Source organism: Pseudonaja textilis, chromosome 3, assembly GCF_049901715.1.
Source record: "Pseudonaja textilis isolate UNSWEBS1 chromosome 3, rPseTex1.2, whole genome shotgun sequence".
Taxonomy (NCBI): domain Eukaryota; kingdom Metazoa; phylum Chordata; class Lepidosauria; order Squamata; family Elapidae; genus Pseudonaja; species Pseudonaja textilis.
In genome coordinates, this window is record NC_141992.1 from 116,628,503 (window position 1) to 116,655,669 (window position 27,167).

General features: G+C 36.3%; 1 protein-coding gene across 1 annotated transcript in view; it reads right to left on the bottom strand.

Moving 5' to 3' along the window:
* The window catches only part of GABBR2 (gamma-aminobutyric acid type B receptor subunit 2), a 351,494-nt gene that overhangs the window by 243,386 nt on the left and 80,941 nt on the right, over positions 1–27,167 (bottom strand). Inside the window, exon 3 of the mRNA XM_026701028.2 lies at positions 15,172–15,342. Within this exon, the coding sequence (XP_026556813.1) occupies positions 15,172–15,342 (171 nt within the window). The remainder of the gene's footprint in view (positions 1–15,171; positions 15,343–27,167) is intronic.

Below are 27,167 nucleotides of genomic sequence, written 5' to 3' on the forward strand. Positions count from 1 at the left end.
GTTGCACTCTTTCTAAAGTCTCAACATCTTTTTCATATCATGGTGACCAAAATTGGATGCAATATTCCAAGTGTGGTCTTAGCAAGGCACTGTAAAGTAGTACTAACGCTTCATGTGATCTTGATTCTGTCCCTCTGTTAAAGCAGCCTAAGTGCTGGCTTTTTTTTTTTTAGCAGGTACAGCACACTGCTGGCTCATATTTATGTGATTGTCCACTAGGACTCCAAGATCATTCTCACAATCATTAGTCGCTTCTTTAAAAAATTATCGGTTTTATCTTTCTGTTTTCTTACCTTGGACTTTATATTCTTTCTTTCTGTTTAGTTTGTACTCGCTTTTACTACCAAAAAAACCCCTATTACTATTCACTATAAACAAAACTTTCAACAGATATTGTTGAAAAAATATTGTGAAAATAAAATAAAATAAGCCAGACATTTTGAAATGTCCAAATCATTAAGATTCTATTTAATGTTATGCCATATGAGATCTTGCTTGTAAACAATACACACATAGACACACATACACACAATTCATTTATATGTGGATTTAAATGGGCCACTGTAAACTACAAGGTTGTATTCTTTCATTTTGCTATAAGAGTATCTCTTATCTATTAGTTAATAGGTATAGCCAGGAAATGGAAAGCTATTTTGAGGTTTTTCAGGGTTTGGTTGGCCCAGTGCTTAGCAAGTTGACTATTGGTCAAGTTCCAGAGTCAGTCCTGAACCTTCACAGGTAATCTTAAGAGCATACCTCCAGAATATTCTGATTCTAGCAACCTCACTCTTGATGTGCTGAAAGAGAGTGGAAAAAATGCTGGAATTTGTATGTTCTTGCACTACAAAATGAGGACAAAAAGACAGGTGTGATAGATGCTCTGATCCAGCCAGAGATGGGAAAAGGAAGGCAAAAGATTTCTCTTCTGAAAGAACCTGTGATCCAGAAATTATAGGGTGAGTCACTGCACGATTTGGGGGACACTGCTAATTTATAAAATTCAAAACTAAAACAAGTCACAGCAGGCAGACTAGCCTCAGCTTCAGTCCTGTGAATCTGGTTATGAGCTAAAAAGTTTTTATTCATTGATCCTAGCATTTATTTTCTTTATAGTATAGCACTATATAACTTTAAAAGAAATCCCCCAGAAAAAAATAACTCAAATTTTCTAATGGTGGGGGAGGGGAGTAAATTAGCTTTCCACCATCTGGTATTCTCAAATGTGTTAGACTTTCTAATTCTAAGCTGATGGACATGCATAATTGAAGACTTGATCTAGAATTAAGGAAATGAGAATAAAGAAAATAAAGGAAAAAGTTAAATGTTCTTTCTAATTTTATTTTTTTATTAAAAATACCCTCTAGTTACAGATCAAAACTATTCCCCTTCTTTCATTCTGTACACTCCTAATAATTGCTCTGAAAGGAGCCTCTCCTATTGTAAAGGGGACATAAAAAGCAATACAATCAACACTGTGTTAATATACAACTGAAAAAAAATCAGTTAATCCCTCTATTTTACTGTATATGTGTTCTGACCCAAACCTGGTTCCAAGAAAGCAAACACAAGACAAAGGCAGCAGTATAATCTGTTTAAGTTTCAGCTAAGAATCCTGTTTATTCACAGATAAAAGGCTACTTTCAACTAATTAGCTCTGACAAGAAAGAGCCTTGCCAAGTTTTTTTCAAGTCTGACAAAAAACATCAGATAAGAAATAGTTTACAAGACTCTTGAAATACCAACTGTAATGTCCACGAGGTTGTCATTTACTACACTAGCCTTTCAATAATGAATTGGTATTGGGGGAAAAGGGAGCATACTGGTTCCTGGAAACATTTCAGAATCTTTATGATTGTTTATAATGCAACAAACAGCTAACGGTTCATTTGTCTTTTATTCCGATACATTTTGATGTTTAGAAAAAATAGAATATGAAAGAAAAAGAATGACACCTCCAGAATACATTGCAAGAGAACAGAAAGAAAAACATTACATTTTAGGCTGGGGGCCATTCTGTTGAATGCAATGTGCATAAAGAAGGAGTTCTATAAAATGAATGGGATGCCAATAGGTAAAGATTAAAAATGCTTAGAGACATTTTTATGTCAAGTGCTGGAGGAAAGCCAACCATATAGTACAGACAAAGACATACTCCAGAAATTCGGTAATAAAGAAATTTTCAAAATATAAAATTATAATTAGTCACCCAGACTAGGAAATCTTACGAGCAGCTTTCTACTCAAAGAAAAAAAATGACCTCCAGAAAAAAATCAACAGAATTAAAGATGACTTTTACACTAATTTATGTATTATTGAAGCAACGTGAAAATTATGTCCACACTCTTGCATCTTATTGAATGCTGGCAGCAACTTTAGGAACTGGAGACTGTCTCCCAAATGCTCATAGTTAGCAGTGATGGTTCACCAATTCTACAGTGGTTAGTGCAATAGTCACATAGAAACAGCCTCCATGATCACTTTTGGTAATATTCTATTACTGAAATCTTTTTTGACCAGGGGACAAGAGCCTAATTCTTGGGCTTCCCCTCCCCATCACAATGTTTCTAACTGTAGCAGTTAGGTTGTTGACTGGAGTTCTGAACCAAAACTGCACAGGTTGATAAAAATTTAAAGAATTCAGTTTGAGACATTAATCTTCCACTGTTAAAGCTCCAACTAATCTAATACCTGGTTATCTGCAGCAGATGTTTATTTTTAGGATGTATTTCCTCATAGGACACAAGGTGGTGGTGCTACAATAAGGCATTCTGACAGAATCTAAAGAAAGATTCCTGGGGGGGCACAGAAAAATAAAATATATTAAATTTGCGTCATTTCTCTACTTTATTGTTTCCTTTCATTAATATCTACTCAATAAGCAGCTGGACAGCTTAGTGGTTAGAACACCACCATATGATCAGTGGTGGGATTCAAATTTTTTTACTACCAGTTCTGTGGGGCGTGGCTTGGTGGGCATGGCTTGGTGGGTGTGACAGGAGAGGGATACTGCAAAAATCTCCATTCCCACCCAACTCCAGCGGAAGGATCCTGTAAAATCTCCATTCCCTCCCCACTCCACCAACCTGCTTTCTAGTTCCGTTCTCCTATGTAGGGCAACAAAAGAAGACCCAGCCAATCAGCTGGGACTCAGGAAGCAGAGAAGAGATGGGGGCGGGGCCAGTCAGAAGTGGTATTTGCGAGTTCTCTGAAGTACTCAAAATTTCCACTACAGGTTCTCCAGAACTGGTCAGAATCTGCTGAATACCACTTTTGCATTTGATGCAGGAGACCAGGGTTCAAATCTACTAATTACCTTGCCAGTCTTTGGGCAAAGACCCCTAACACTGCCTACCTAAGATATACCCTGTATGTTTTGAAGCTTTTCAAATCCTTTCCCCCCCTCTTCTGTCATAATTTCATAAATTAGTTTCCTTTGTTTTTTATTTAGTTAAATTAAAAAGAAAACAATGTCCCAAATATTACTACTTTATAACTTTAGTTCTAAGCAATTCCCTGTACAACAATCTATGGAAGCTTCATAAAATGAAAGGAATTGAGGTATAGAACCAAAGCAGATATTATATTGAATAAATTATAATATTATCAGATTAAATCCTATTTGTCCAACTTTCTGCAGAGTAGAAAGCCCTAGCTGGTAGTGGGTGTCCAAATGTGTGGTGACTTTTCAAGGACCAATCATAATGCCCATTTCTACACTGTTCCTCTCTTAGCAAGCATTTTGAAAGGGAGTCCCAATAGTAATTCCATATCTTTCAGTTTATCATTGCTGTATTGTTTGAATTATACTATCTAGAATGCTACATTTTGGCTCATTTCCTCACTTGCAATACTTGCTGTTAGATCAATAGATCCAGATAAGTTTCCAAGTGAATGTGCAATGCTGCCTTAGCTGTCTTACTTTCTTCTGCAAATCTTCAAAGGTTGTCCTACCGGTGATGTGAGTAGCAGCAATAGTACTCCTCATATCACCAATAGCAAAACCTTTGAAGATTTGGAGAAGAAAATAAGACAGCTAACAGCATAAGTGCATAAATGGAGTAGCTAGCCTAAATATTAGGAAAATGATGGTCACCAGATAACAAGTCAAAAATGTTTTATTTTGAACACAGAACAAACTGTCAGAATCTGGAGGTACTACTAAACTATTTTTAATTGGCTGTAGTCTAGCAGAAATAAAAGCTAGGAAGTTTTATTCCAGGGTTTCAGACAAAAAACGATCCAGAGAATCCCAGAGGATTCTGGAGTACTTTTACAGGGAAGAGTAAGGCAAGACAGTTACATGTTGCCCTACTCTTCAATACCTAAGACCTGCTTAAGTTCCCACTACTGTGAATGAGGTTTGAATAGAAGACAGGAATTCTTTGCAATGGTCTCACTCATCTCACAAGATATCCTAAAGAAATCACCCAGATTTAAGGAAAGGTCACATGACACCCCCCCCCCCAAAGGCAGTAAAAAAAATCAGTGCCAAGCTTGCATCCTGCCTCTTGGAAGTACACCCCAAAAGGACAGTGCCAGATACCACTAAAGCAGTGAAGGAAAACCCCCTCCCCAGATAGAAAAAGAAACCATGAGGAAGGAAAAAATTCAAACACAATACAAATAATTAAATCACAACAGTAGCTGTTGCTTGTAAACCAATTACCAGAACAAATAGACACAGGAACTAGCAGATTTCTCAAACCAGTTTCTTTTCAGGAACAGAGATTAATCTTTTTCCTTCCAAACAAAGCTGAATAGGGAAAATTATCCCAACAATAAACACAGGATTAAACGTCACCAAGCACAGAATTAAACTTCACCAAAAACCAGTTTTAGACCAAAACTCAGAAAGGGTATGTAAGCTCGCATTTGAATGTCAATCCTTCTAGCTAGCCAAGAAGAAGTATTTGCAGAGGAGTATTTCCTCCCAACAGCAGTGTAAATAGCTTAAAACAATCCTTCCCCTTTAAGAAAAAAAACCCTCCTTTGGAGACAGTAAGTTTAGGCTGTCTGCCAAGAATGTAATAAGGATGAAAAAAACAAAAGGAGATTTCTTCTGACTACCAGTTCTCCAAACTGCTTAGAAAGTTAACAAGGGGTTCTGTAGAACTGGCCATAACTGGTGGAATCCCACTCCTGCTGGGCAACCACTATTAGCTACTTCATTATTCTAATGATTTTATCAGAAGTTATTTTATAGAAAAATGTTAAGGACGCTGACAATTGCAGTGAAGAGTGAAAGGAAGGTACTGCCTCCAAGAATGGGGATCTGCAGGTTAAGAGATATCTACAGCTGAAGTGAACTTCCAAGAGGGGTGGGCTGGTGGAATATACCATGCTGGGATATTGAGGAGAGTGAGAAAATGAAAGGTGCTGGGAAGAGAGGCAATTGGTGGAATGTTAACGGCAGAGGCAGATGAAGGAAAGAGGCAGTGGGGTGGGGAAAGAGGGAGAGGAGTGGAAAATCCCAGATAGAGCTGAGCTGTATATATTTGTATATACAATATAAAGATCTCAGGGTGTAACCACACTATAGTTTGGTGAAGGTGACAAAATTCTCCAAGACCTTAATTTCTTTTCCTTTTCCCACAGAATTTAGGATTCCCTGAAAAAAACTTAGGAGTGTAAAAGTAATTTATATCTACATTCTAGACAACTTTCTAAAAGTATTAACATTTCAACTGCATCTTAAATCCTTATTTTTATTAAATTACTAATGAATTCAGAGAAACTAATTTTAAGTAAATATTTACAAAAAGAGAAATCAAAATAAAAAGATAAGTACTTTTTAAAAAATTATCAACACACATCTATCTCTGTGACCAGTTAAGGTAACAGCCTGAAGTTTATATACTTGGATCAATCTTGTTTTTACAATTTATGTTGATCTACTAGTAGTCACAGTGAGAATGATCGACAGTCAACTCAAGTACTTGTTATTGCCACATTATTCTCATCACATTTTGAATACTGATCAATTTTAAAGAGTCATTATTTAAGAAAGACCCTACTATATATGCAGTTTACTTAACTAGATGTCACTGAGGACATTATATAAAAAAAATTGTTTAATCAATAAAATATGCCTATTGATAAAAATTTTAAAGTAAAATCTACCCAGGCTCATAAAAAATAAAGTAAAAAATTAAAACAATATTTACCATGGTAGAAAAAGCTACAGTATGAATTATAAATATCAGTCTATAGATCATCCTCAAGTTCTATTATAAACTGAACTTAGTGGGATATGGGCATTCAGCACTTTTCAAAATTTGAAAATTACTAGTAAAATGCTAGCTTGTTCTTATGTTATAGTGTCAACATTACAAATAGTAACATAAGTTTAAAATATACAATGTCAGATAAACTGATTCTGTAAAACTGTGGCTTCTAGTGTGACTTTTCAGTCTGAATAACCCATCATTAAGGCAAAATGGGCACACCCACACAAAAACTCTAACATAAGCAACATATATATAAACAGAAATTCAGATCTGAAAATGCACATGTACTGAGTTTGAAAATGAAAGGTTTTTTCAAGTGAAACTTCTAGGCAAAGGTAGACACATTTCATTGCTTCTAACCTCTTAAAATCTAGTATAGAAAAAATGAATCATCACAATGATTAAATAAATACGTAGAAAGTAATAAAGGCAACCACTTATTAAGCTCGTACAATGTCTAATTTCCTCCTAGTAGAACCTCTATCTCTTTAGACTTTATCAAGTCCTGTCTAACCTGTGGTGGTATTCTACTGGTTTGGCCCAGTTCGGCCGAACCGGTAGTAAAAAATGCTACTGTTTGGCCAAACTGGTAGTAAAAAAACAGCTACCGGTTCAGCTGAAGCAGTATTTTTTTTCTTCCCAACTGTCAGCTGTTCCGATGATCAGCTGTGCCGGGATCCCCCTCGCTGTCTTACTGCTCCGCCCAGGAAGCTTTCCTGAGGCTCAGGAGGCAAAAAAAATGGAACGTGGGAGGGGGGGGGTGCTGCAAAAAGAGCCATGCCCACCCAGTCACATGACCATGCCCACCCAGCCACTCCCACCTAGCCATGCCCACAGAACCGGTAGTAAAAATATTTGCATCCCACCAACCTGTACTAAACTGAAGGCAGCTATTTTTGTTATTTTGTTATTCTCCTTGTGACAGACTACTTATCCTGAACTATCTCAGAAGTGAAACTGGTGTTGATGGAAAACACCAAGGGGAAGCAGATAGGCAATACAACTTCTGCATATTTTAGTAAGGTTTTTAAAAGAGGTACAATGGTCAGTTTGTTTGCTGGAAAGTGGGTGCCAAAGATAAACAATGACCAATCTTTTTCTTTAGTACTTGTTAAATCTGCCAAAATCTGAAGAAATTCCCTTTTTCCCCTTGTCGTGCATAAAAGGTGTTTGGTTCAAGAGAACAAAACTGAAATTAATCCCACAAACTCAAATACAAAGTAAGCAATGAATACAACAGGACTGAAATATTTCATCACTGCAAGACTTAAGTTAAGTCGTATTGCATTTTAAAGTACTTCCAAAATTCATTTAAAACATTTTGGAGAATCTGAGTACAAAGTTCCGGTGCTTTGTTTTATAAATACCACAGAGGAACCAATGACTGGACTAAAGAAGCATTCAGCTACTTAAAGAACATTAGAAATGACATCCTGTACTTTGTAAAAGCTTCCAGTAAAAGGCTGCAGTTAACAGAAAGAAATCTACTAGCAAGCTAACAACCAGAATGTGATTAAATGTTTTAGAGGAAATGAATCCTCTATAAGGCATTATAAAGAGGAGTCATATAACATGAATTTAAGTAATGTCATATTTCAGGCGATAGTGTAGAATAACTAGTAAATTAATATGGGACTGAAACCAATGACATATTCAAGCCAAGGTGGGCCAAACACAAAATAAAGCAAAATCTGGGATCAAATAGTTATCTATCTAGTGAATGCTAAACATTTTATCCAATATATTTGAAACTGAATTTTGAGGTTATTGTTCTGACCCCTTTGTAAAATGCATAAATATAGCAGTGATAGTAGCAGAGTACAATCACAATAAAAGATATGAAGCATTTATGAATAATGTATGAATATATGAATAAGAAAGAATGTAAATGGAGAGACTGCTCCCAAATGGGGCTTGGAACTGCTCTTACAGTAAGTGTATACCTGCGGAAAGATACATGTATTCTAATTTGAACTTTCAATGAAAACACATACAACTGCATATCTGTACCAATTCAAGATATATTATCAGTCTAACATTTGCAGCTTTAGGAACAAACCATTATTACAATTTGGATTTTATTCCTTTCTGAATTATGCACAATCTTTTATTTTAAATAATCTACATACTGAATTATCCCAGCCTGGTCACCTGTACACAAATACAATAAACAGCATCTATGATGTCAAAAACAATCCAATAACCACCATCTCTTGAAACAAAAAAAAATGACCTTTATATTTAAAATAGGGTTTTTAGTTTAAAGGCTGAAATATAGCTTCTTGATTAGTGCAATCAGAGACATCCAGATGGGATGAGGCTGAAGTATTTTGGCCCTGTTTTTTTTTAATCATGCAGGGGAATGCTGAGGAAAGAAATAGATGTGTGTCATGTTCCAAAGACTTTGCACTGCCCTTTTCGCCATATTTGTGTAGGTTTTATTTGAAAATTCTGCTGCTAAATTTTGAAGGTACAATTTTGACCTGTTTCCCAGTGGTTTACACCTTGAAACATCGTACTCCTATTTCCACTCTTATTTTCCTGAAAGTTTAGATTTTATTTTGGGAACTGAGTTGTGTTGGTGTGATCTTGAGGTGCTCTGATGGCCATACTTGGGGTGCTGGAAATTGGATATGGAAGAGTTTACCATCTTTCTCACCAAATGTACTGTTATCCTCAACCTAACAACTATTCATGTAGTGGGTATTCAAAGTTATAATGCACTGAAAGAAGTGCCTATCACTGTTTTTAATACTTACATCCCCCATGGTCAAGCGAGCAAATCCAGATGCTTGGCAACTGGCTTGTATTTATGAAGGCTCCAGTGTCCCTGGATCATGTGATCATCTTTTGCAACCTTCTGACAAGCAATGTCATTAAGGAAGCCAGATTTACTTAACAATTGTGTTACAAACTTAACAACTGCAGTGATTCACTTAACAACTGTTACAAGCAAGGTCGTAAACTGAGGCAAAACTCACTTAACAACTATTTTGCTTAGCAATGGAAGTTTTGGGTTCAATTGTTGTCATAAGTCGAGGACTAGCTGCAAAGGCATTCCACAAATGAGTACTTTGTTTGCTAAGCCCACACTTAAAACAAAATTGCTGTCTACCTTACTGAAATGCTACAACAAAATCAAAATGTTAATAATATTAATTTAAAAACTGTGTAACTGACCTCTGCTCTAAAAATCAACCACAATAGCAAATATACTAAAAAATATAACCGTACTCAACAAAAGTAAAAACAGATTAAAAAGATACAATAATAAAATATCAGAAAAATATGGCATACACCAGTGGTGGCTCATCTTTTTGGCACCAAGTGCCAAAATGGGAGCACGCGCATGCTGGAAACTGAAAGAGCAGCTCCCTGATGCACACATGCAGGAGTACTGGAAACTGAAAGTTTAGCTTCCTGGTGCATGCACCGGTCACCTAGTCTTCCAGTTTCTAACGCGCATGTGCGTGAGAATACAGGCTGGCCCTTGCACACATGTGCTCCAGGGAGCTGCTCTTCCAGTTTTCGGTGCTCCCGCATGCATGAAGACCAGCTGGCTGGCGTGCATGCTCATGCCAGAACCAGAAGATCAACGGGGCATGGTTGGCGTGCCCGGAGAAATGGCTCTGTGTGCTACTTCCAGCATGCATGGCATAGGTTCGCCATCACGGGCATAACACCATTTAGTAAATCATAGTTAAACAAAAGACTTAAAAGATACTGTATCATACAAGCCCAGTCTTTACAATGAAAGTTCTATTTCAGGGCCAGCCTGGAAATAGCAAAGGACCAGCCTGCGGTGCCTCTGGTAGCCAAAAAGGGGCACGGGGGCCATGTGCGGCTCCCTTGTACCCCATTTTTGGTGTGTACAGTCTCCTGTAACATTTTGCCAGTGAAAACGGGGCACAGGGGGGCACTTGCAGTCCCCATGCCTCCCATTTTCTACCTGGACGCCCTCCAGCACTTTATCGGGCAAAATGGGGCATTCAGGCCAAAAATGGAGTATGCAGGGGCCACATGCATGCCCCTACGCCCCCTTTTGGCCAGTAAAGTGCTAGAGGAGGCTGTCCAGCCCGAAAACGGGGCATACACGGGCCGCATGAGACCTCCAATACCCTGTTTTTGTTGGCAGGGTGCATCTGTCCTGTCTCTCCCCCCACCCCTTCACACACACCCCGGCCAGCCTGCTGAGAACTACAATGCTGATCCGGCCCTCGAAGAAATCCAGTTTGACACCCCTGATGTATTGCATAACATGAACTATCAAACAAAAAGGCAGATTTACTGAGAAACGTGTTGCCAATCAACTAAGAGGACTTGTTCTTGTGTTTTGCTTTACTTTCTGAACCTATTTCTAGTTGCTAGCTGTGTTGCAATCAGTTTGGGTCTAAATCAAGTCTCAGTTTTCCTCCTTCACACATCTCATAACTGGGAATAACAACTGTGCAGCTTCAGTGAGGCCTTCAGTGAGACTCAGGATCTTTTCTACAATCTTCAAATTAAACCCTTGGGGGTGCATAAGAAGGCCAATTACCTGCCACAGAAAAATCCTTACTTGACTAAACTTTGTAAATATCTTTGCAAGTATATTCAAAGATACAGAGCAAAATAAATAAAGCAATATGGATTGGGCCCTCTGCTCTTTAATGCCTGAACTATATGTTCCATACAGGAATAAGCAATAATAAGCAAAGGCATGCCTGGACCTGGTGCTTTTCCAATCTTATGTCTATGAAATAGACCTCACACATCCTTTTCTAGGATCACCAATGGAGTGGGGGCCATGGCGATGGACATAGGTATAGGAGATTTGGCTATTGTCGATGTAACTGAGAGGCGGAAGGCAGCTATGGTTGACAGTGATCTTCTCGCAAATCTACAGCAGAACACATTCAGATCATCTGCCAGTTGCTGATTCTCTTCGGCAAGGGAAAGAGATCTCCTGTAGCCAGTGACATTGTTCAAGCTTTTCCACACATTTGCTGGTTCGTTTACTGAGCCCGATTCCTCAGCTTTTCAGAATAGCTTCTCCTTGCTGCCCTGATCTCTAGACATAGAACAGAATAGGAAGGTACCTTGGAAGTCTTCTAGTCCAACCCTTTGCTTGAGCAAGAAACTCTATATAATTGTCTGAAATCTATAATTTCAGACAAATTGTTGTCCAGTCTCTTTTTGAAAACCTCCAGTGATGGAGCACCCACAACTTCTGAAGTCAAGCTGTTCCATTGGTTGATTGCTCTCGCCATTAATAAATGTCTCCTTAGTTCTAGGTTGCTTCTCTCCTTGGTTAGGTTCTTTTAATCTCTCTTGTTACTATCTTCTCCCTTGTTAACATATTCCTGGTCTGATTGTATAGTACCCTGTCTCTATTCCTGTAGGCTTCCTCTTTGGCACAACATACTTGCTTGAGCTTAGCTATGAACCAAGGTTTATTATTATTGTAGTGTATATGCACAAACTCTTTGTCAGACTACACATGTCCTCACAACAATTAACATATGATGTCACAGTAGCAGTGAGTTCATCCAAGTCTGCTAAAGCAGTTTCAAGGGAAGCCTGTAACTCCAACTTTACCTCCTCAGCCCAAACTCCACTGTTTTGACCACAGGTTTTGCAGTTTTAAGTTTCTGTCTATAAACCGGTACAAGATGAACCAAACAATGATCAGTGGATCAAAGCTGCTCTTGACAAAGATTGATCAGCATATTTTAACATGGTGTAGCAGTGGTCTAAAATATATTTGCCTCTAGTGAACCAGCTGACATGCTGAGTGTATCTGAGCACCTAGTATATGGTAGGATATAATAGACTAATAGTAGATACTGTATGAGATATAAATATATTTTGAGTGGATGTATTTTAGAAGGGCTGTTGTCAGGAATATAAGCAGATGTGATGACACGTAGTCTCTCAAAATAATCCAAAACATACATTAAAGTCCGGTAAGGCCTTCAACTTAACTTCACTGTTTTATTAGGCACAGTTTAAAGTCACAAAAGTAAATAATGAGGCAAAAAGAAAACCAAACAAACTGCATTGACGAGAGTTCCAAAGCAAGCCAAGATAACTTATCATAAACTCCAGGAAAATAATTGAGGAGAATCCATGGGAAGCACACCAGCAAAGATAAGCCTCTTTCAAGGAACACTAAATTGACTCCTGCAAATTCTAACTGCGCAGTTGCAAACTTATATACATAGCTCCCACCTGCAAGCCACGAGGAGGGTCATGGTAATCTCTTGAGTAGACCTCGCTTTTCCCTGATCCTCTCCTTCCTCCCTGAGTGAGCTAGGATGGATAGGGGATGGGCCAGGATCCTCTTCTGACTGCTCAGCCGGTCTCTGCCCTTCCCCAGCCTCCTCCACCACCTCTGGAACCACACTCCCACTCCCACTCCCTGCTGGCTGTTCCCCTCTTCCTCAGGGTCAATCTCCACCAAGGGCATGACAGCATCTCTCTTTGAGCCTTTTTTTTTTCTCCCCTCCATTTGACTATTTGACTGGAGGAGTAATCCCAATATAAATTGTTTGTATATCTTTAGCTATTTGTAGCAAGAGAATATAATTATCATTCTGCAAAAAGCATTATCTTAGCATAATGTTTTCTCCATTGTTAATCTGTTTTAATAAAGAGTCTTATGTTCCTTATTTGCATTTATGTATATGTCTTGTTAAGTATATCAATTTTCAACAAAAAATTATCTCATACCCAAGCTGGTTTTGGCCAAAATTATAGTTGATGGGTAGTTAGTAGAAAAAAGGCTATTTAAATTAATTTTCTATAGTATCAATCTTTCAAAAATCTAGTACACAAACACACAATCAAACAATAAAACTTCTACATTGCACTAATACGTTCAGCTTTACACCTGCATCAACAGTATACACAAAGAAATGAGAGGAAAATTCTTCCAACTCAGGAACCATAGAAAGATGTAATTCAACAAGTACATCCACAATTCAGTCCATTCAAATACAGCCCAAGCAGTATAATGTTTAAGCAAATTAAAAAAGTTTTTTTTTAGACGTTGGCAAGTGGGACTACAGTTTATTACAGTTGGTAGCACCTGAGCATTTGTTTATTTCTCTCAGGATGTGAAAAATTGCAGAAGAGAGACTATGCTGAGAAAATAGAACATAGGCTATTTATAGAATATAAAATAAAATGTGGAATGTAGGCTGGAGATTGTAAAGGAAAGTGACAGGGTATAGGAAATTTTTACCAAACTACTTCATTTTTAGTGATGAAGAGTATTCTATGGTAGGAGTTCTAAAAGATACAGTGACACATGATGGCAGAAATTGTGAGTGTATAAATACCCCTCTTCCTTTATGCAGACTAACTGGATCACATGCAGCATAAGAAATATTATCCACCATATTTAATTTTGACAAGTGTGCGCATCTTTATTTCTTTTAAAATTTCCAGATAATAGCAGTATTGATTACATGAAATATACTGCAGTAATTATTGGACCCAATGGAATATTAGCAATATTCATTCTTGGCATTCAAAAATGAGGCTGAATATGACAATGTATTAATACAACAATATGACAATGTATTAATACAAATATAAAAATTCTACATGATAAGCCTGTAGTCTGATAAACTATAAACTGAAAGTAATTATTGGACCCAATGGAATATTAGCAATATTCATTCTTGGCATTCAAAAATGAGGCTGAATATGACAATGTATTAGTACAAAAATATGACAATGTATTAATACAAATATAAAAATTCTACATGATAAGCCTGTAGTCTGATAAACTATAAACTGAAAGGTAAATAGGAATTTCATCAGAATATCACCAGGTATGGTGGCAGAGGAAATTGTTGCATATTTTAAAAATACATTTTAAATTAGCCTAGTTCCTTGATTTTGAACCTATGCCACACATGCTGGAAGTGGCACGAAGACCCATCTCTCTGGGCATGTGAGCTGTCACCAGTTGCTCTTACGCTTTCCAGCGTGCTGGCCAGCTGGTCTTCACACAAGCGAGAGTGCCGGAAACCGGAAGAGCAGCCGTGCGCACCAGGCAGCTGTTCTTCTGGTTTCCGGAATATGTACGTACATGTGCTCCCATTTTGGCACTCGATGCCAAAAAGGTTCACAAACACTGACCTAGTTCATTTAATCAGATTTCTAATGCATTATGAAATTAGTGAGATTTAAATGTTTTTTGTCAAGCAAATCTACAATTTGAGAAAAAACAATTAGTCACATATCAAATGTTACTTCTAAATGTTTTAGTTTATTTCATCCATTTAATTTTTTTTAATTTTTTTATTTACTCCATTTTAGATTACTTCTTATTTATTTTAAACCTGGGAAAATATTACACAAGCATTCTACCAAGAGCTGTGCTGGCGCAGTGGTTAGAATGCAGTACTGCAGGCTACATCTCCAGACTGCCAGCTGCTAGCAGTTTAGCAGTTCGATTCTCACCGGCTCAAGGTTGACTCAGCCTTCCATCCTTCTACGGTCAGTAAAATGAGGACCAGGATTGTTGGCGGCAATATGCAGACTCTATAAACTGCTTAGAGAGGACTGTCCAGTAAGTACTAAGATATAAATTTTCCTTATAGTCTATCAGTAACATTGATATTTATTCTTAAATTTAACAAAATAATATAACAGTGATAGGAAAATATATATCCAAGCTTCCCTGCTATGCAGTCTAAATTCTCTGAGCAAATAAACAATTCTTAGCAGATAAAAAAGTAGAGCATCACTGAGAAGGGTTAGATTAAAAATCGTTGTAACAAGCTTCAGATCTTTGGAAAATGTATATGCAATTTCTGCTGGTTCAGCTGTTAATTATGAATTATTTTAGAAATATTTCTTAGTTCCCACTATTAGTTTCAGTCTATATCAAGAAGATGTCATTTTTATAACCAACTCCAACTTCAGTGAGAAGATATTAAACTGCTCTTACCTCAGAAAATCTTCGTATATCTTGGGTCAAAGTTCCTACTCTTTTCCATTTATAATGCTTGAGCAACTTCAAAATTGCTGGGTTCACAGCATTATCGGATGGCACTGTCCGGAAAAAATAAGGATATTTTTTCTTATCTGCTAACTCTGGTGTTGTTGCTGCAAATGAAAGCTGTAAAATAAAACAATTGTTGTAGTTGTTAAAAAATATCAGTATTATCTATTAATCTAAAATTTGCTGAGATGACTGTGTTATATTAAATTAAGAAAAGAACAGGGATATGTATATATTCTGTTATAAAATAAATAGTAATGTTGATGAGATACTAAAATGAGTGCACATTGCTAAAAATAATTTCATAATCAGAAAAAATGATGATTGACAACTGGTAATAGTTAGCAGTTTATTTGGAGCAATCTGCACTGATGGATTGACTAGATTAATGCAAAAAGTGAGGGTACTTTCAAAAGTGCCCCGTTAGAGAATCTACAGATCATATTCATACAGTCCTACCAGACATATACAGGTGTTATCTAAAGAGGTAACAATCTGTTTCCACAATAATCACAGTTACCAATCAATCACATGACAGCAAGATTGTTAAAGATGCAAACATGTGCCTACAATACATAGAGAAGACATAGGAGGCTCAGTGCTAGGACCCATCACACCCTTAGGAAAAGTCCACAAAGGTCCATACAGAAACTAGTTTGCATGTTGTGAACTGGTCAGCTAAACACATAACCTTCCCCAAAGGGAATTAAGATGATTATCAGATCATAACTATGTTTTCGCTTCTATGTAATATTAGATAATAATCTCAATTAATTTCATATTAATGTGTTGCAAAATACATTTTGATACTTTACTGAGAATAAAAATTCTGCAGAGACTATTGGCATTTTCTATAAGCAAATTTATCTCAGCCCTGGAGAAGATACTTAGTGACAAGCTTATGCCCTACTGTACTATGACAACACTATAATGTTATTGAATAAAATTTCTTCTCCTCAGTGAGATTCCACACCCGCCCAAATTCCTGGACACTTCCTGCAATTCCCAAAGCTTATCCAGAAAGTTGTGATACTATTCAGAATACCCTAAAAATTTTCCGTATCACTGATTGCTGTTAATTCAAGACAGTTATATTCAATTTATATCCATTTCCTTAATCCTAGAAGTCTCCTTTGAGCCATTCTGACCATGCAACATTTCAGAGTCTAAGAAGCGGAGGAAATGACAGGAGGAAAAAAAGCTATACAAACAGATCACCCAAACATGTTCCCACCATCAAATAGGAAAAAACAGTGACTTCATTCATTCACTTAATTCAGGGCTGTCAAACTCCTGGCTCATGGGCCAGATGCGTCACATGCTGGCCACGCCCAGTTTAGCGAAGGGGGGAAAAGTCCCAATATGTCACGTGATGCCACCGTGACAATGTGAGTTTGACAGCAGTGATTTGGCTTCTTATTCAAGGTACTGGAGATAACCAATTGTTTGTCAGTTAGGCAAAAGGACGGCAATTGAGGGAATGTCAATTGCTGTCCTATTTCAAAGTAGATAAAAAATATGAGCTATATTTTTCTGAGAGAAATAAAAAAATAACAAAAAATAAAAATAGTTTAAAAATATATTATTTTTAATACAAGAAAAATGACCTCACATTTGTGTGTGGGTATGGGATATATTTTGTCATGATACTTGATTATAGTGGAATCCATAGTTGAGATTAAAGTATATTTATTTCAAGTATTACAGCATATTGTCACTATAGTGTACATGTAAACATTTCTGTAATCATCACTGTTTTTTTTTAATTTCAGAAGTTTTATTTTATTTTACTTGTATTTTATTTTATAAAGTAGTTCACAGAAATAAGTGTTAATGATTTATATGAGTTTTAATATGTTTTTTCTGAAAGAAATGTAAAATAAAAAATGTTTAATTTTCTCAGGCATTCCTTAAAAACAATTTTGTTTAGTTTTAGAGCAACTAAACTAAATTACTAAATATTCATGTTTTTAATAAAGATTATAGTGTTTAAAGTTAATAATAGTTATAGACATTGATGTGCTGCAAAATTGTATTTAATATTTCATCAATAATCAAATGTGTAACTGTGTGAAAAAAGCAATTTAATTAACCACTGCTAATTATTTATTAATATGACAACGATTTAAGAACTTGATCAGGCTTTTAAAATTAATCTCTTCTATTGAAAACAGATCTAATTTTTGTTCAGATTATTACATATGGTTTTAATTCATATTTAGGATGAAAATGTCAAACTATAAGAATTATGAATTAACCCTTTGTGTTAGCAATTTCTTATCAAATATATTCATAGCAGTTAAAAAGCTATGGAGAAACAGGCTCCAAGAAAGAGAAATACATTGAAATTGCCAATTTATTTTCCACATCTTCTCATTTCATTCATATTAATAGTTTTATACTAGAGGCATGTCTGTCAAAGATTTATTAGCTAACTAGCTCACCGTTTTCACCCTAATACTTGCAATGTAGTCTTTGCCCTGGAAATCAACCTTTTTTCATCACTCAATAATATTATCATGTAATGTTGTTATGTAATATCTGGACTAGCCCATCAGATTAAAGTAAAAAACAAAGCAAAAGCCAGGAAATTGTCCAAAGAATGTACAAAGAACTGACAGTCCATCAAGAGTTATTGTGAACAAATTGAAAAGATGTTAAACTGATGGGGGGCAGGAGAGTAGGAACTTCTGCTACAGCTGAGAATCACCTGCTTCCTCACTTTGCATGGTACATTGTACCTACCGAACCCAAAATATATTTAATATAATTATTAAAATTATATGTGGATGAGGGGCAGAGAAAAAAAAACAAAAAAGAGGAAAAGAACATTTAAAATAGGAATAACATTGTCGATACAAATACTAGAGGGTTATATTATCTTTATGGGACATGGTTGTAATGTTGAGTATATTGTATGAGCATTGTTCTAAAATGGCTACTATGGGATTGGATTATTCATAAAATGGCTACTATGGTAAGCACAGCCAGTCCAAATGCATGCACATACAAAAAGGCAAATTAGTAACAATGCTTCCTGCATCCTTCCTGTTTTCTCTAGATTAAATGAAGAGATGGAGGCAACCTGGATACCTTTCTCCAATCACTCTTCTGAACATATCATGAAGCAGGGGCGGGGGGGTGGGGTGGAATCTTCAAGTGTTACCCTATTGCTTCATCCACAATCACAATACTATTTAGAGGTTTTTTTAAAAAAAAAAACCTTTGGAACTATTTGGTAGATGCTTTTCGTGCAATTTATTTTTCTGCTGATAGGTGACAAAAAGTGGGAGGAGGAAGAATGATAGAAACTCCACTAACTACTATGCTGGACTACCAAGTGTTATAAAGTGTTCAATTGGGAGAACTAATTGGCCTTTTGCCAAGGTACTGCCAATAGAATGGTAGATTATGTGGGCAGTGCTTTTTATACCAAGATATGTTCTCTCAACTCAAGGAGAAGAAAGCAAACAAGCAAGCATATTATACTGCAAATTTGAGGCAGTGTCCTGTGATCTCGTGGCAATTTTAACTTGGATAAAACCCTGAGGACTGAATAATAGTATAGCTTCAGAGTGTCTTGATCCAGGAAAGGCTGCAATCGGGCACCAGACATAGCTGTGCAAAGGCTCACTGGAGTATAGCTTTCACATGCTGCTCATGCAGAAGCTATAAACCAAGGTATCCTTTCAAACTGGGAGCCAATTCTTTCCAGGGGAAGATTACCTACCCCAACTTCAGAATAGAATATTATAAAGAAATCACAGCCAAAGCCATACAGGGGTATATTGCTGGGATATAATTCTGAAAAGCTTTAGCTCTCCTCAGCTTTTGTTTTCATTGTTGTTGTTGTTGTTAACCATTCGTTTTGATGAGTATCTTCTGGATTTCCAGTTCCTGTGTCTCCATTTTCAGGAGCTGAAAGGCTTTTTTCCTAGTTCAATGTCCAATTCAGTCAGACAATCTGGGGTCTGTATCTATTTATTTAGGGCTAATATGCCTAATTAACGGGCTTTGTGCTCTCCTAAAGAAGATGTGAATCTGGTCAAACCCCAAAACACAGCAAGAAGATTCTGGGATATTGCTGTTATGATAGAGAGCAACCTCATCATCAAATCTTAAAATTCCATCTGCATACCCCTCATTTCAAGAAAATAATTAGAAAAAATGTGTCTGGGTTGATAAATAAATGGAGGATAAACAAAACTGCTGCTTTATTTCATGATCATTCATTCCATGGGTAAAGTTATGACAGTACTGAAGGAGGTAACAGATATCCCCATGGTCATGTGATTGTGATTTGGGTGCTTGGTAACTGGAATGCAAATTCAACTGCACAGAATCCCTCTCAAATGGAAGATTGTCATTTGCAATCTTCACTGCTAGCTTCCAACAAGCAAAACCAATTAGGAAGCCAGCATAAGGTCATAAATGTCAATCACATGACAACATGCTTAATAAATATGTGGGATGGCATCTGGAACTGTCAAAAGTCCCATTATATATCAGCATGGTCATTTGACATCATGCTTTACATCTATTGCTTAGCAACAGGCTTACAGTCCTAATTACTGTAGTTAAGGAAGAATTACATGTATATCTCCAAAAAAAGAATTTCTCTGCTTTCGGGGTATGGAAGTGCATAGGATTTTTTTTTAATCAATATGCCCAATTTTGCCATGAGGTCAACTAGAAATCGCAAAAAACCCAACACCTGTCATTAAATGTACTGCATGAAAAGAATGTTTTTTAAATGACACCCAGCTGAAGAATCCTCAGAATTCCCTACTGAAATGGAAACTTGCAAGCGTTCATTTTGGCCAGCTTTTGCAACTTCCATGTATGTATGGCTATGCAGAGTTTCAGTGCAGCACTTTAACAGAGATTCATATAAAACAGGACTGTTTTATAGTTAAGTTTGAGACTTCTGTGCACGTGCAAAGGCATCTTTTGGTGTCTTCAGTTAGCTTCTGGAAATGTTGAAAAAGATCTTGAGGAACAGCCTTGATGGGCACATTGGCCAAGGTAAATTGCAACAGCCTTATACACAACATATATCTCTCCAAGGAAAACAGACTCAGCTAAATGGTTTGGAAACGTCTTGGTGCAATCTATCAAAGACTGCACAGACTCAAAGGTCTTAATTATTCCCTGAACCAATTGCATTTTATGTCTCAAGTCCTGTTGTCACAATAACAGAAGGAAACATCCTTTTAAATCATGCTAAGTATAAGACTCCATTTAGTATACGAACACCTATCCTTCTGCAGGTAAAATAAGATGAAAGTTTAATTACTCTTAAATGCAATTTTTCTCTCACAGTCTTTCTTAACACTCACACTTAGCGTTACACAAGGCTATCAGCTGACATCTTTAGAGCTGAATGCTTGTAAGTGTAACAACAACTGTGATAGTAACTGCTTTATAATCACAATTGGGCAGCCATGTCAGCTTCCTACCTCTAATTTGTCTTACAAGTATTTAGAATAGATACATAGAAATGAGTGATCAGTAAAGAATTGCAATGTATTTTACATCACTAAATGGAAATGCTTTTTCTAAATACAGTATGTGGTGGGTATTCAGTGTTTTTCTGGCAAATCAGAACACTCAGTTGGAAATAAACATTGGAGATTTTTGTACATAAGCAATATTATTGTGTAAGCATTGTATATGTAACATAATTCAAAAAAAATACTTTGCAGGAATGATAGAACAAACCTGTTATAGCAGAAGTAACTAGTCAGACTTTTCCTCCATTCCACCTTTGAGCCAAGCAAAAGTCGAATGGCAAGGGAAGATACATTTGTCAGCTTTTGTTTATTATAACAATGTTAAACAGAAATTCTGCCAGGAAACAAAACTGGTAATCGTAGTGGGGATAACCAAGGCCTAGATTATGAATTACAAATCTGTGAAGTTGAATTGATGATGTAGCAAACTATATTATAATGTCAGAAATTAGAATACTTAGTTGGAGACTCCAACTCCAATTAGTAAATTCTATTTCACTTGAGACACATTCAGGGAACATCATACACATTCTGCAATTTGTCCATGGGGTGGAAACAAAGTGTGTGTTGTAGTATCATGGTACAAGTCATGGTATGGACTTGTGCAGAGCATATGTGAAAAAGCAAAGATTGTGTGCTATGCTTTCACAGTGCACCCTTCATCATTTTGGAATGATCATGATAATGAAAGGACACCTAGGCATGTTGTATTTTTATGTAGGAAACACATTAAGAAGCAGATGTGAAAATGACAGCTCTACCCTATGCTTTCTTGTAGAAAAGCTTTCACCAAATATAACTTTCACAACACCACATGGCTAAATACATATACTATAATTTCTTATTCTATTAATGGAGCAAAAGGTTTGTCCTTTTTAAATTAATTACCTCATACATAAACTGAAAAGAAGCATGTACAATGTATCATTGGGCAATTCAGTATCAAGTATTGCTATACCAAAAAAGAAATCTTGAATTGTTTTCCAAATTATTAGGAGCACATGCCATCATTATTCAGGCGACCCAAACTCTTTGCTTACAAAAGAAAGACCTCATCTGGTCTATCACCTGGTTATCACTTCTCTGAGATCTTAACAAAGAAGGAAATATGGACATAGAAACAGATTCTTTATTTATGAAAATGCAAAAGAGAAAAATTGGTGTTCACAAAAACTTGCATTCATTCCCCTTCACAAAAGAAAACCAAGCAAATGACCATTAGTATGAGTCATGGTGGTGCAATAGTTAGTGCAGTATTGCATGTTACTTCTGCTGACTGTTGGCTGCTTCAATTTGGGTGTTCAAATCTCATCAGGCTCAAGGTTGACTAAGCCTCCCATCCTTCTGAGGTGGGTAAAACAAGGACCCAGATTTTGGGGGGAAATATGATGATTCTGTAAACCACTTAGAAAGGGCCGTAAAGCACTGTAAAGCAGTATATAAGTCTAAGTGCTATTGCTATTGCTAATATAGCCTATATCTGAAACCCCAACATAAGACACTGAAGTAAGAGATCAAGTGGAAAACAAGCCTTGAGCCTCTATGGAACCTTATCTGTTTATTTCCAAAGGAAGGCAAGCAGTCTGGAGAAATTCCTGTACTATAGGTGGAACACAATAATCAATGTGAACTTTTCATATGTGATCTGATTGTATGGGCAAAAAGTTTCCTAAACTTTTCAATATTATTTATTTAGAAAAAGGCCATTGAAATTCAGTAATGTTGATACTCCAGTAACTTAGACTCATACCATTAAGGAAAGGTTACAACCTGCAGGCAATATGCTATGCATATAATCCATTAGGTAAAATAAACTGCACTAACATAAAATATAAATTTGAAGTTAATTATATTTAAAATTGTTCAACATAGTCCAAAACACTGAAGAATTTGCCATCTTATAGAATAAGCACTAACATAGTTTCTTGTAAGTATGAACTAGGCCCAGAAATGCAATTCAACAAAATTGAAATTTTTCATCGGAATATCTACAGTATAGTAATATTTTTCAACTGCACAGGACTAGATTGTACAAAGTAGGTTAATTGACTATTAGACAGTTTAAACTAAATAAAGGGAGACCTTGCTAATGGTGACTCATGTCTTAATCATTTCCACTGCAATGTGCTCTGCTCTTGAAGAGCATTTGAAAGCATTTGTCTGATCTAGAATGCAACTGTTTGGACAATTTTATGATGTCTCTTGATGCATTCATATAACACTGCTGCTCTGTCACCTGTGTTGGCTCTCAGTCAGCTTTTAAATCTAATTCAAGGTGCCAGTTACTACCTATAAATGCCTACATGGCATAGGACCAGGCAGTTTGCAGAACCACTTGTTTCCCATTGTTTTTGTTGCCCTACCAGGTCTAGCAAGAAGCTTCAGGTCCTCTACATCAAACAATATTGGACCCGGAATCATGCCTTATGTATAACGCTGCATCTGCATCCACCCCTCAAGTGTCTGGATGGCCTTGACCTTGTTAGCCTTTTGGGGATTGGGGGGGATCTGCCATAGGGAGGACGACAGAAGACTAACAAAATTAATAAAAACTAATAATTTGAATGAAAAACTAGGAAAAAAATAAAGGAAAAAGACCAAAAATAAAAATACAGAAATCAAACAAAAGAAAAAATATCATTTTTTTGTTATTGTTTAACATAGTTCTCATTTCCATTTAACATTTTACTAAATGTTATCACTGACAGCTATTAGTGTAAAATTTAATTTGATGAAAAATATTTATCTTCCCTAGAGATTAATTCTTCTTTTCTTTTTATCTCATCCAAAGTAGCCTGCCTTATCTCCTGGCTCTTCTTTTTTAAGTAAAGTATTACATTTATAAAATAGCTTCTCATAAAAGCTTTCTTTGCATTCCAAATCATTCCTAAGTCTGTTCCCATGTTTAAATGATTTTTCAAAGATATCTACTGCTTTCTTTTTATAGTCCTTCACCTTTCCATAGCAATATTTCATTTAGTCTTTATCTGAAAGTAGTAGCTTTCATTTTTATAAACTAAACTCATGGGGTTATGATCACAAAAAATATTTGGTAAAATCTCTACTTTTTAAGTATTTGGTATACTTTCTACTTTACTTTGTTATAGCTAAATTCTCTGAAATCCAGATATTATTTCTGAAAAAGATCTATGTCTTTCTGAAAAGTAAGAATATTCTTTAGAATGTCTGTCTCCTTGCTTCCACTAATCTTAAATAAACTATTATCTATTAAAAAAGACATTTTGTCATTTACCCTGAGGGTTTTGATATTTTTCTCAGATGTTCTGGCTACCTATGTGGAAATCATCCCATTCCCGTCCCCCATCAAACATCAATTTTCATAAGAAAAACCTATTAATTTCTTCATGTCACTTTTAAAATGTCACTTTATCTTCATTTGGGACACGAATTTTCAAAAGCATAGCCTTATCATTCAACTTCAATCCAACAAATCTACCATACTCATCCCTCAATAAAAGTTCTGGCTTTAGTTGGGGACTAATGTACAAAACCACTCAATATCTTAAGAAAAGAAATTGTTAATCTTTTGTATGGTTCTGAAGATCTGGATATATTTCCAGGGTTTGGGGCTAGGCAGTCAGGCAAGCTCTGTGGGTGCTGTGGCTTTGTTTGGGGATTACTATTTAAAGGGGCATCAAGATTTTATACTATTATGACAGTTTTAATCTTTCTACGCCACTCAAAGTCATTGTTTTCAAATGGGCAACTCTATAAATCATTTAAATAAATTTTAAAAATCTAAAGTTTACATTCTTAAAAAAAAAAGAAATGAAATAGCAGTAGTTAAGCATTACCTTGAAACTTTTTAAACAGATTAATAAGCATCTCCTATACATTTTCCCGTCAGTTTGTTACTGCAAATGCATCATTAATACACTATTTTAAATGTGATGTTTGGGGATAGTTTTACTTAGTGCTTCTTAATAAGACTTCAAACAGTTTGAAAACTGGATTACACACTTGCCCTATCTGTGTAGTAGGTATAAAATGCTATCAGAGATGGTATATATTGTAAATCAATGGTAAAACCAAGGTTAGTTCTTTCACAGTTTCTTGGAGAAAGAAAATATGTATCTTTTGCTGTATTTGGTTTTGGAAATTATTCCACAAAACTTTCAGACAGCTAGTTGTTTAGCCATTTGCAACAAGATTTGCCTTTTTACATGCCCACCAGATGTTGGAAATGTAACCAGACACCAGGTATTTATTATCATATGTGGTGGACATGTACGAAAGCAAAGAAATATTGGACAAAAATACATACATGGTTAGAAAAAAAATGTTAAAGCAGCATTTAGATTATAAGCCAAAAATAATTTTGTTACACATAGTACCAGAAAAGTATGTCAAAGGGAATATTTAATATTACATGTATTGACAGCAGCAGGAATTGTATTTGCACAGCACTGGAAAAATGAGGAAACACCTACAGAAGAAGATGTAATTTAAATTTTTTACATTGTGCAGAAATGGATAGATTGACATTAAAAATGAAAGAAAAAGAAGATACAGACTATTTTCGAACATGGGATTTGGTTTACAAATGGTTGGATAATAGAGGTAAAAATTAGGCGTATTATTATATAAGCAAAATTATCCAGACGATATGCTGTTCACCAAGCACGTATTCATGTAATATGAAAATGTACAGATAAATTGTTAAAAAAGAAATGCCTTTGAGAGACTAAATGAGGAGGCTTAAATTATTCTTAATCAACAATTGTGTAAATGACAGAGGCGCCAGAAACACAAAGAACAGCACAAAAATATTTGTTGTCTGGTATCTTCCACAACTAATGGGAGACCCTCAAAATTTAAGGGGAATATCTGGCATTTGGAAGCTTTTCATTACAAATACTAACCTTCTTCATTTTAAAGGCAATGAAAGAAAAGCAGGGCAATCCTCCACAGCAGATTCAATATTTCATTACCGCACTTTCCAGCCATTCTCTTGCTTTCCACAATTATTTCAACCACTATTATTTTACTCCAAGGAAATAACAAATAACAGATAATCAGAGTTGGAAGGGACCTCGTAGGTCATCTAGTCCAACCCCTCCCCGCCCAAGCGGGAGACCCTACACCAATTCTGACAAATGGCAGTCCAATCTCTTCTTGAAAGTCTCAAGTGATGACGCTCCCACAACTTCCGAAGGCAAGCTGTTCCATTGGCTGATTGTTCTCATTGTCAGAAAGTTTCTCCTTATTTCCAGGTTAAACCTCTCCTTGTTCAGTTTCCATCCATTATTCCCTGTCTGGCCTACAGGTGCTTTAGAAAATAGTTTGACCTCTTCCCCTCTGTGACAGCCCCTCAAATGTTGGAAGACTGCTATCATGTCTCCCCTGGTCCTTCTCTTTACTAGACTAGCCAAGCCCAGTTTCTGCAACCATTCATTGTATGTTTAGCCTCCAGCCCCCTAATCATCCTGGTTGCTCTTTCTCTGTACTTTTTCTAGAGTCTCAACATCTTTTTTATAATGTGGTGACCAAAACTGGATGCAGTACTCTAGGTGTGGTCTTACTAAGGCTTTATAGAGTGGTATTAGTATCTCACTTGATCTCAATTGTATCCCTCTATTAATGCAACTTATGATTGCATTAGCTTTTTGGGCTGCTGCTGCACACTGCTGGCTCATATTTAGGTGGTTGTCCACTAAGACTCCAAGATCCCTCTCACAGTCACTGCTATTGAGCCTGATTTCACCCAGTCTATATGTGTACTTTTGGTTTTTCTTGCCTAAGTATAGGACTTTACTTTTCTCTACATTGAATTTCATTTTGTTAGATAGAGCTCAGTGTTCTAGTCTGTCAAGAACCATCCGGATCTTGAGCCTATCTTCTTGGGTGTTAGCTATTCCTCCCAGCTTAATATCATCTGCAAAGATTCCCTTCTATTCCATCATCTAAGTCGTTAATGAAGATATTGAAGAGTACTGGGCCTAAGACAGAACCTTGTGGCACTCCACTGCTTACTTCCCTCCATGTAGACTTAGACCCATTAAGGACTACTCGTTGAGTACGGTTTGTCAGCCAGTTGTGAGTCCATCTAGTGGTGGTGCTATCTATTCCACTTTTTTCTAGCTTACTAAGAAATAGGTTGTGGTCTACTTTGTCAAATGCCTTGCTGAAATCTAAATAAATTATATCCACAGTATTTCGCTAGTCTACTAATTTAGTCGCTATGTTGAAGAATGAAATAAGATTGGTTTGGCATGATCTGTTTTTAACAAACCTGTGCTGACTGCTAGTTATTACTTTACTTGTTTCTAGATGTTGGCAGATCTGGGTTTTTTTTAAAATTATCTTTTCCAGTACCTTCCCGGGTATTGATGTTAGGCAATGATTGGTCTATAGTTTCCTAGGTCTGTTTTTTTCCCTTTTTTGAAAATGGGAACCATATCAGCTCTT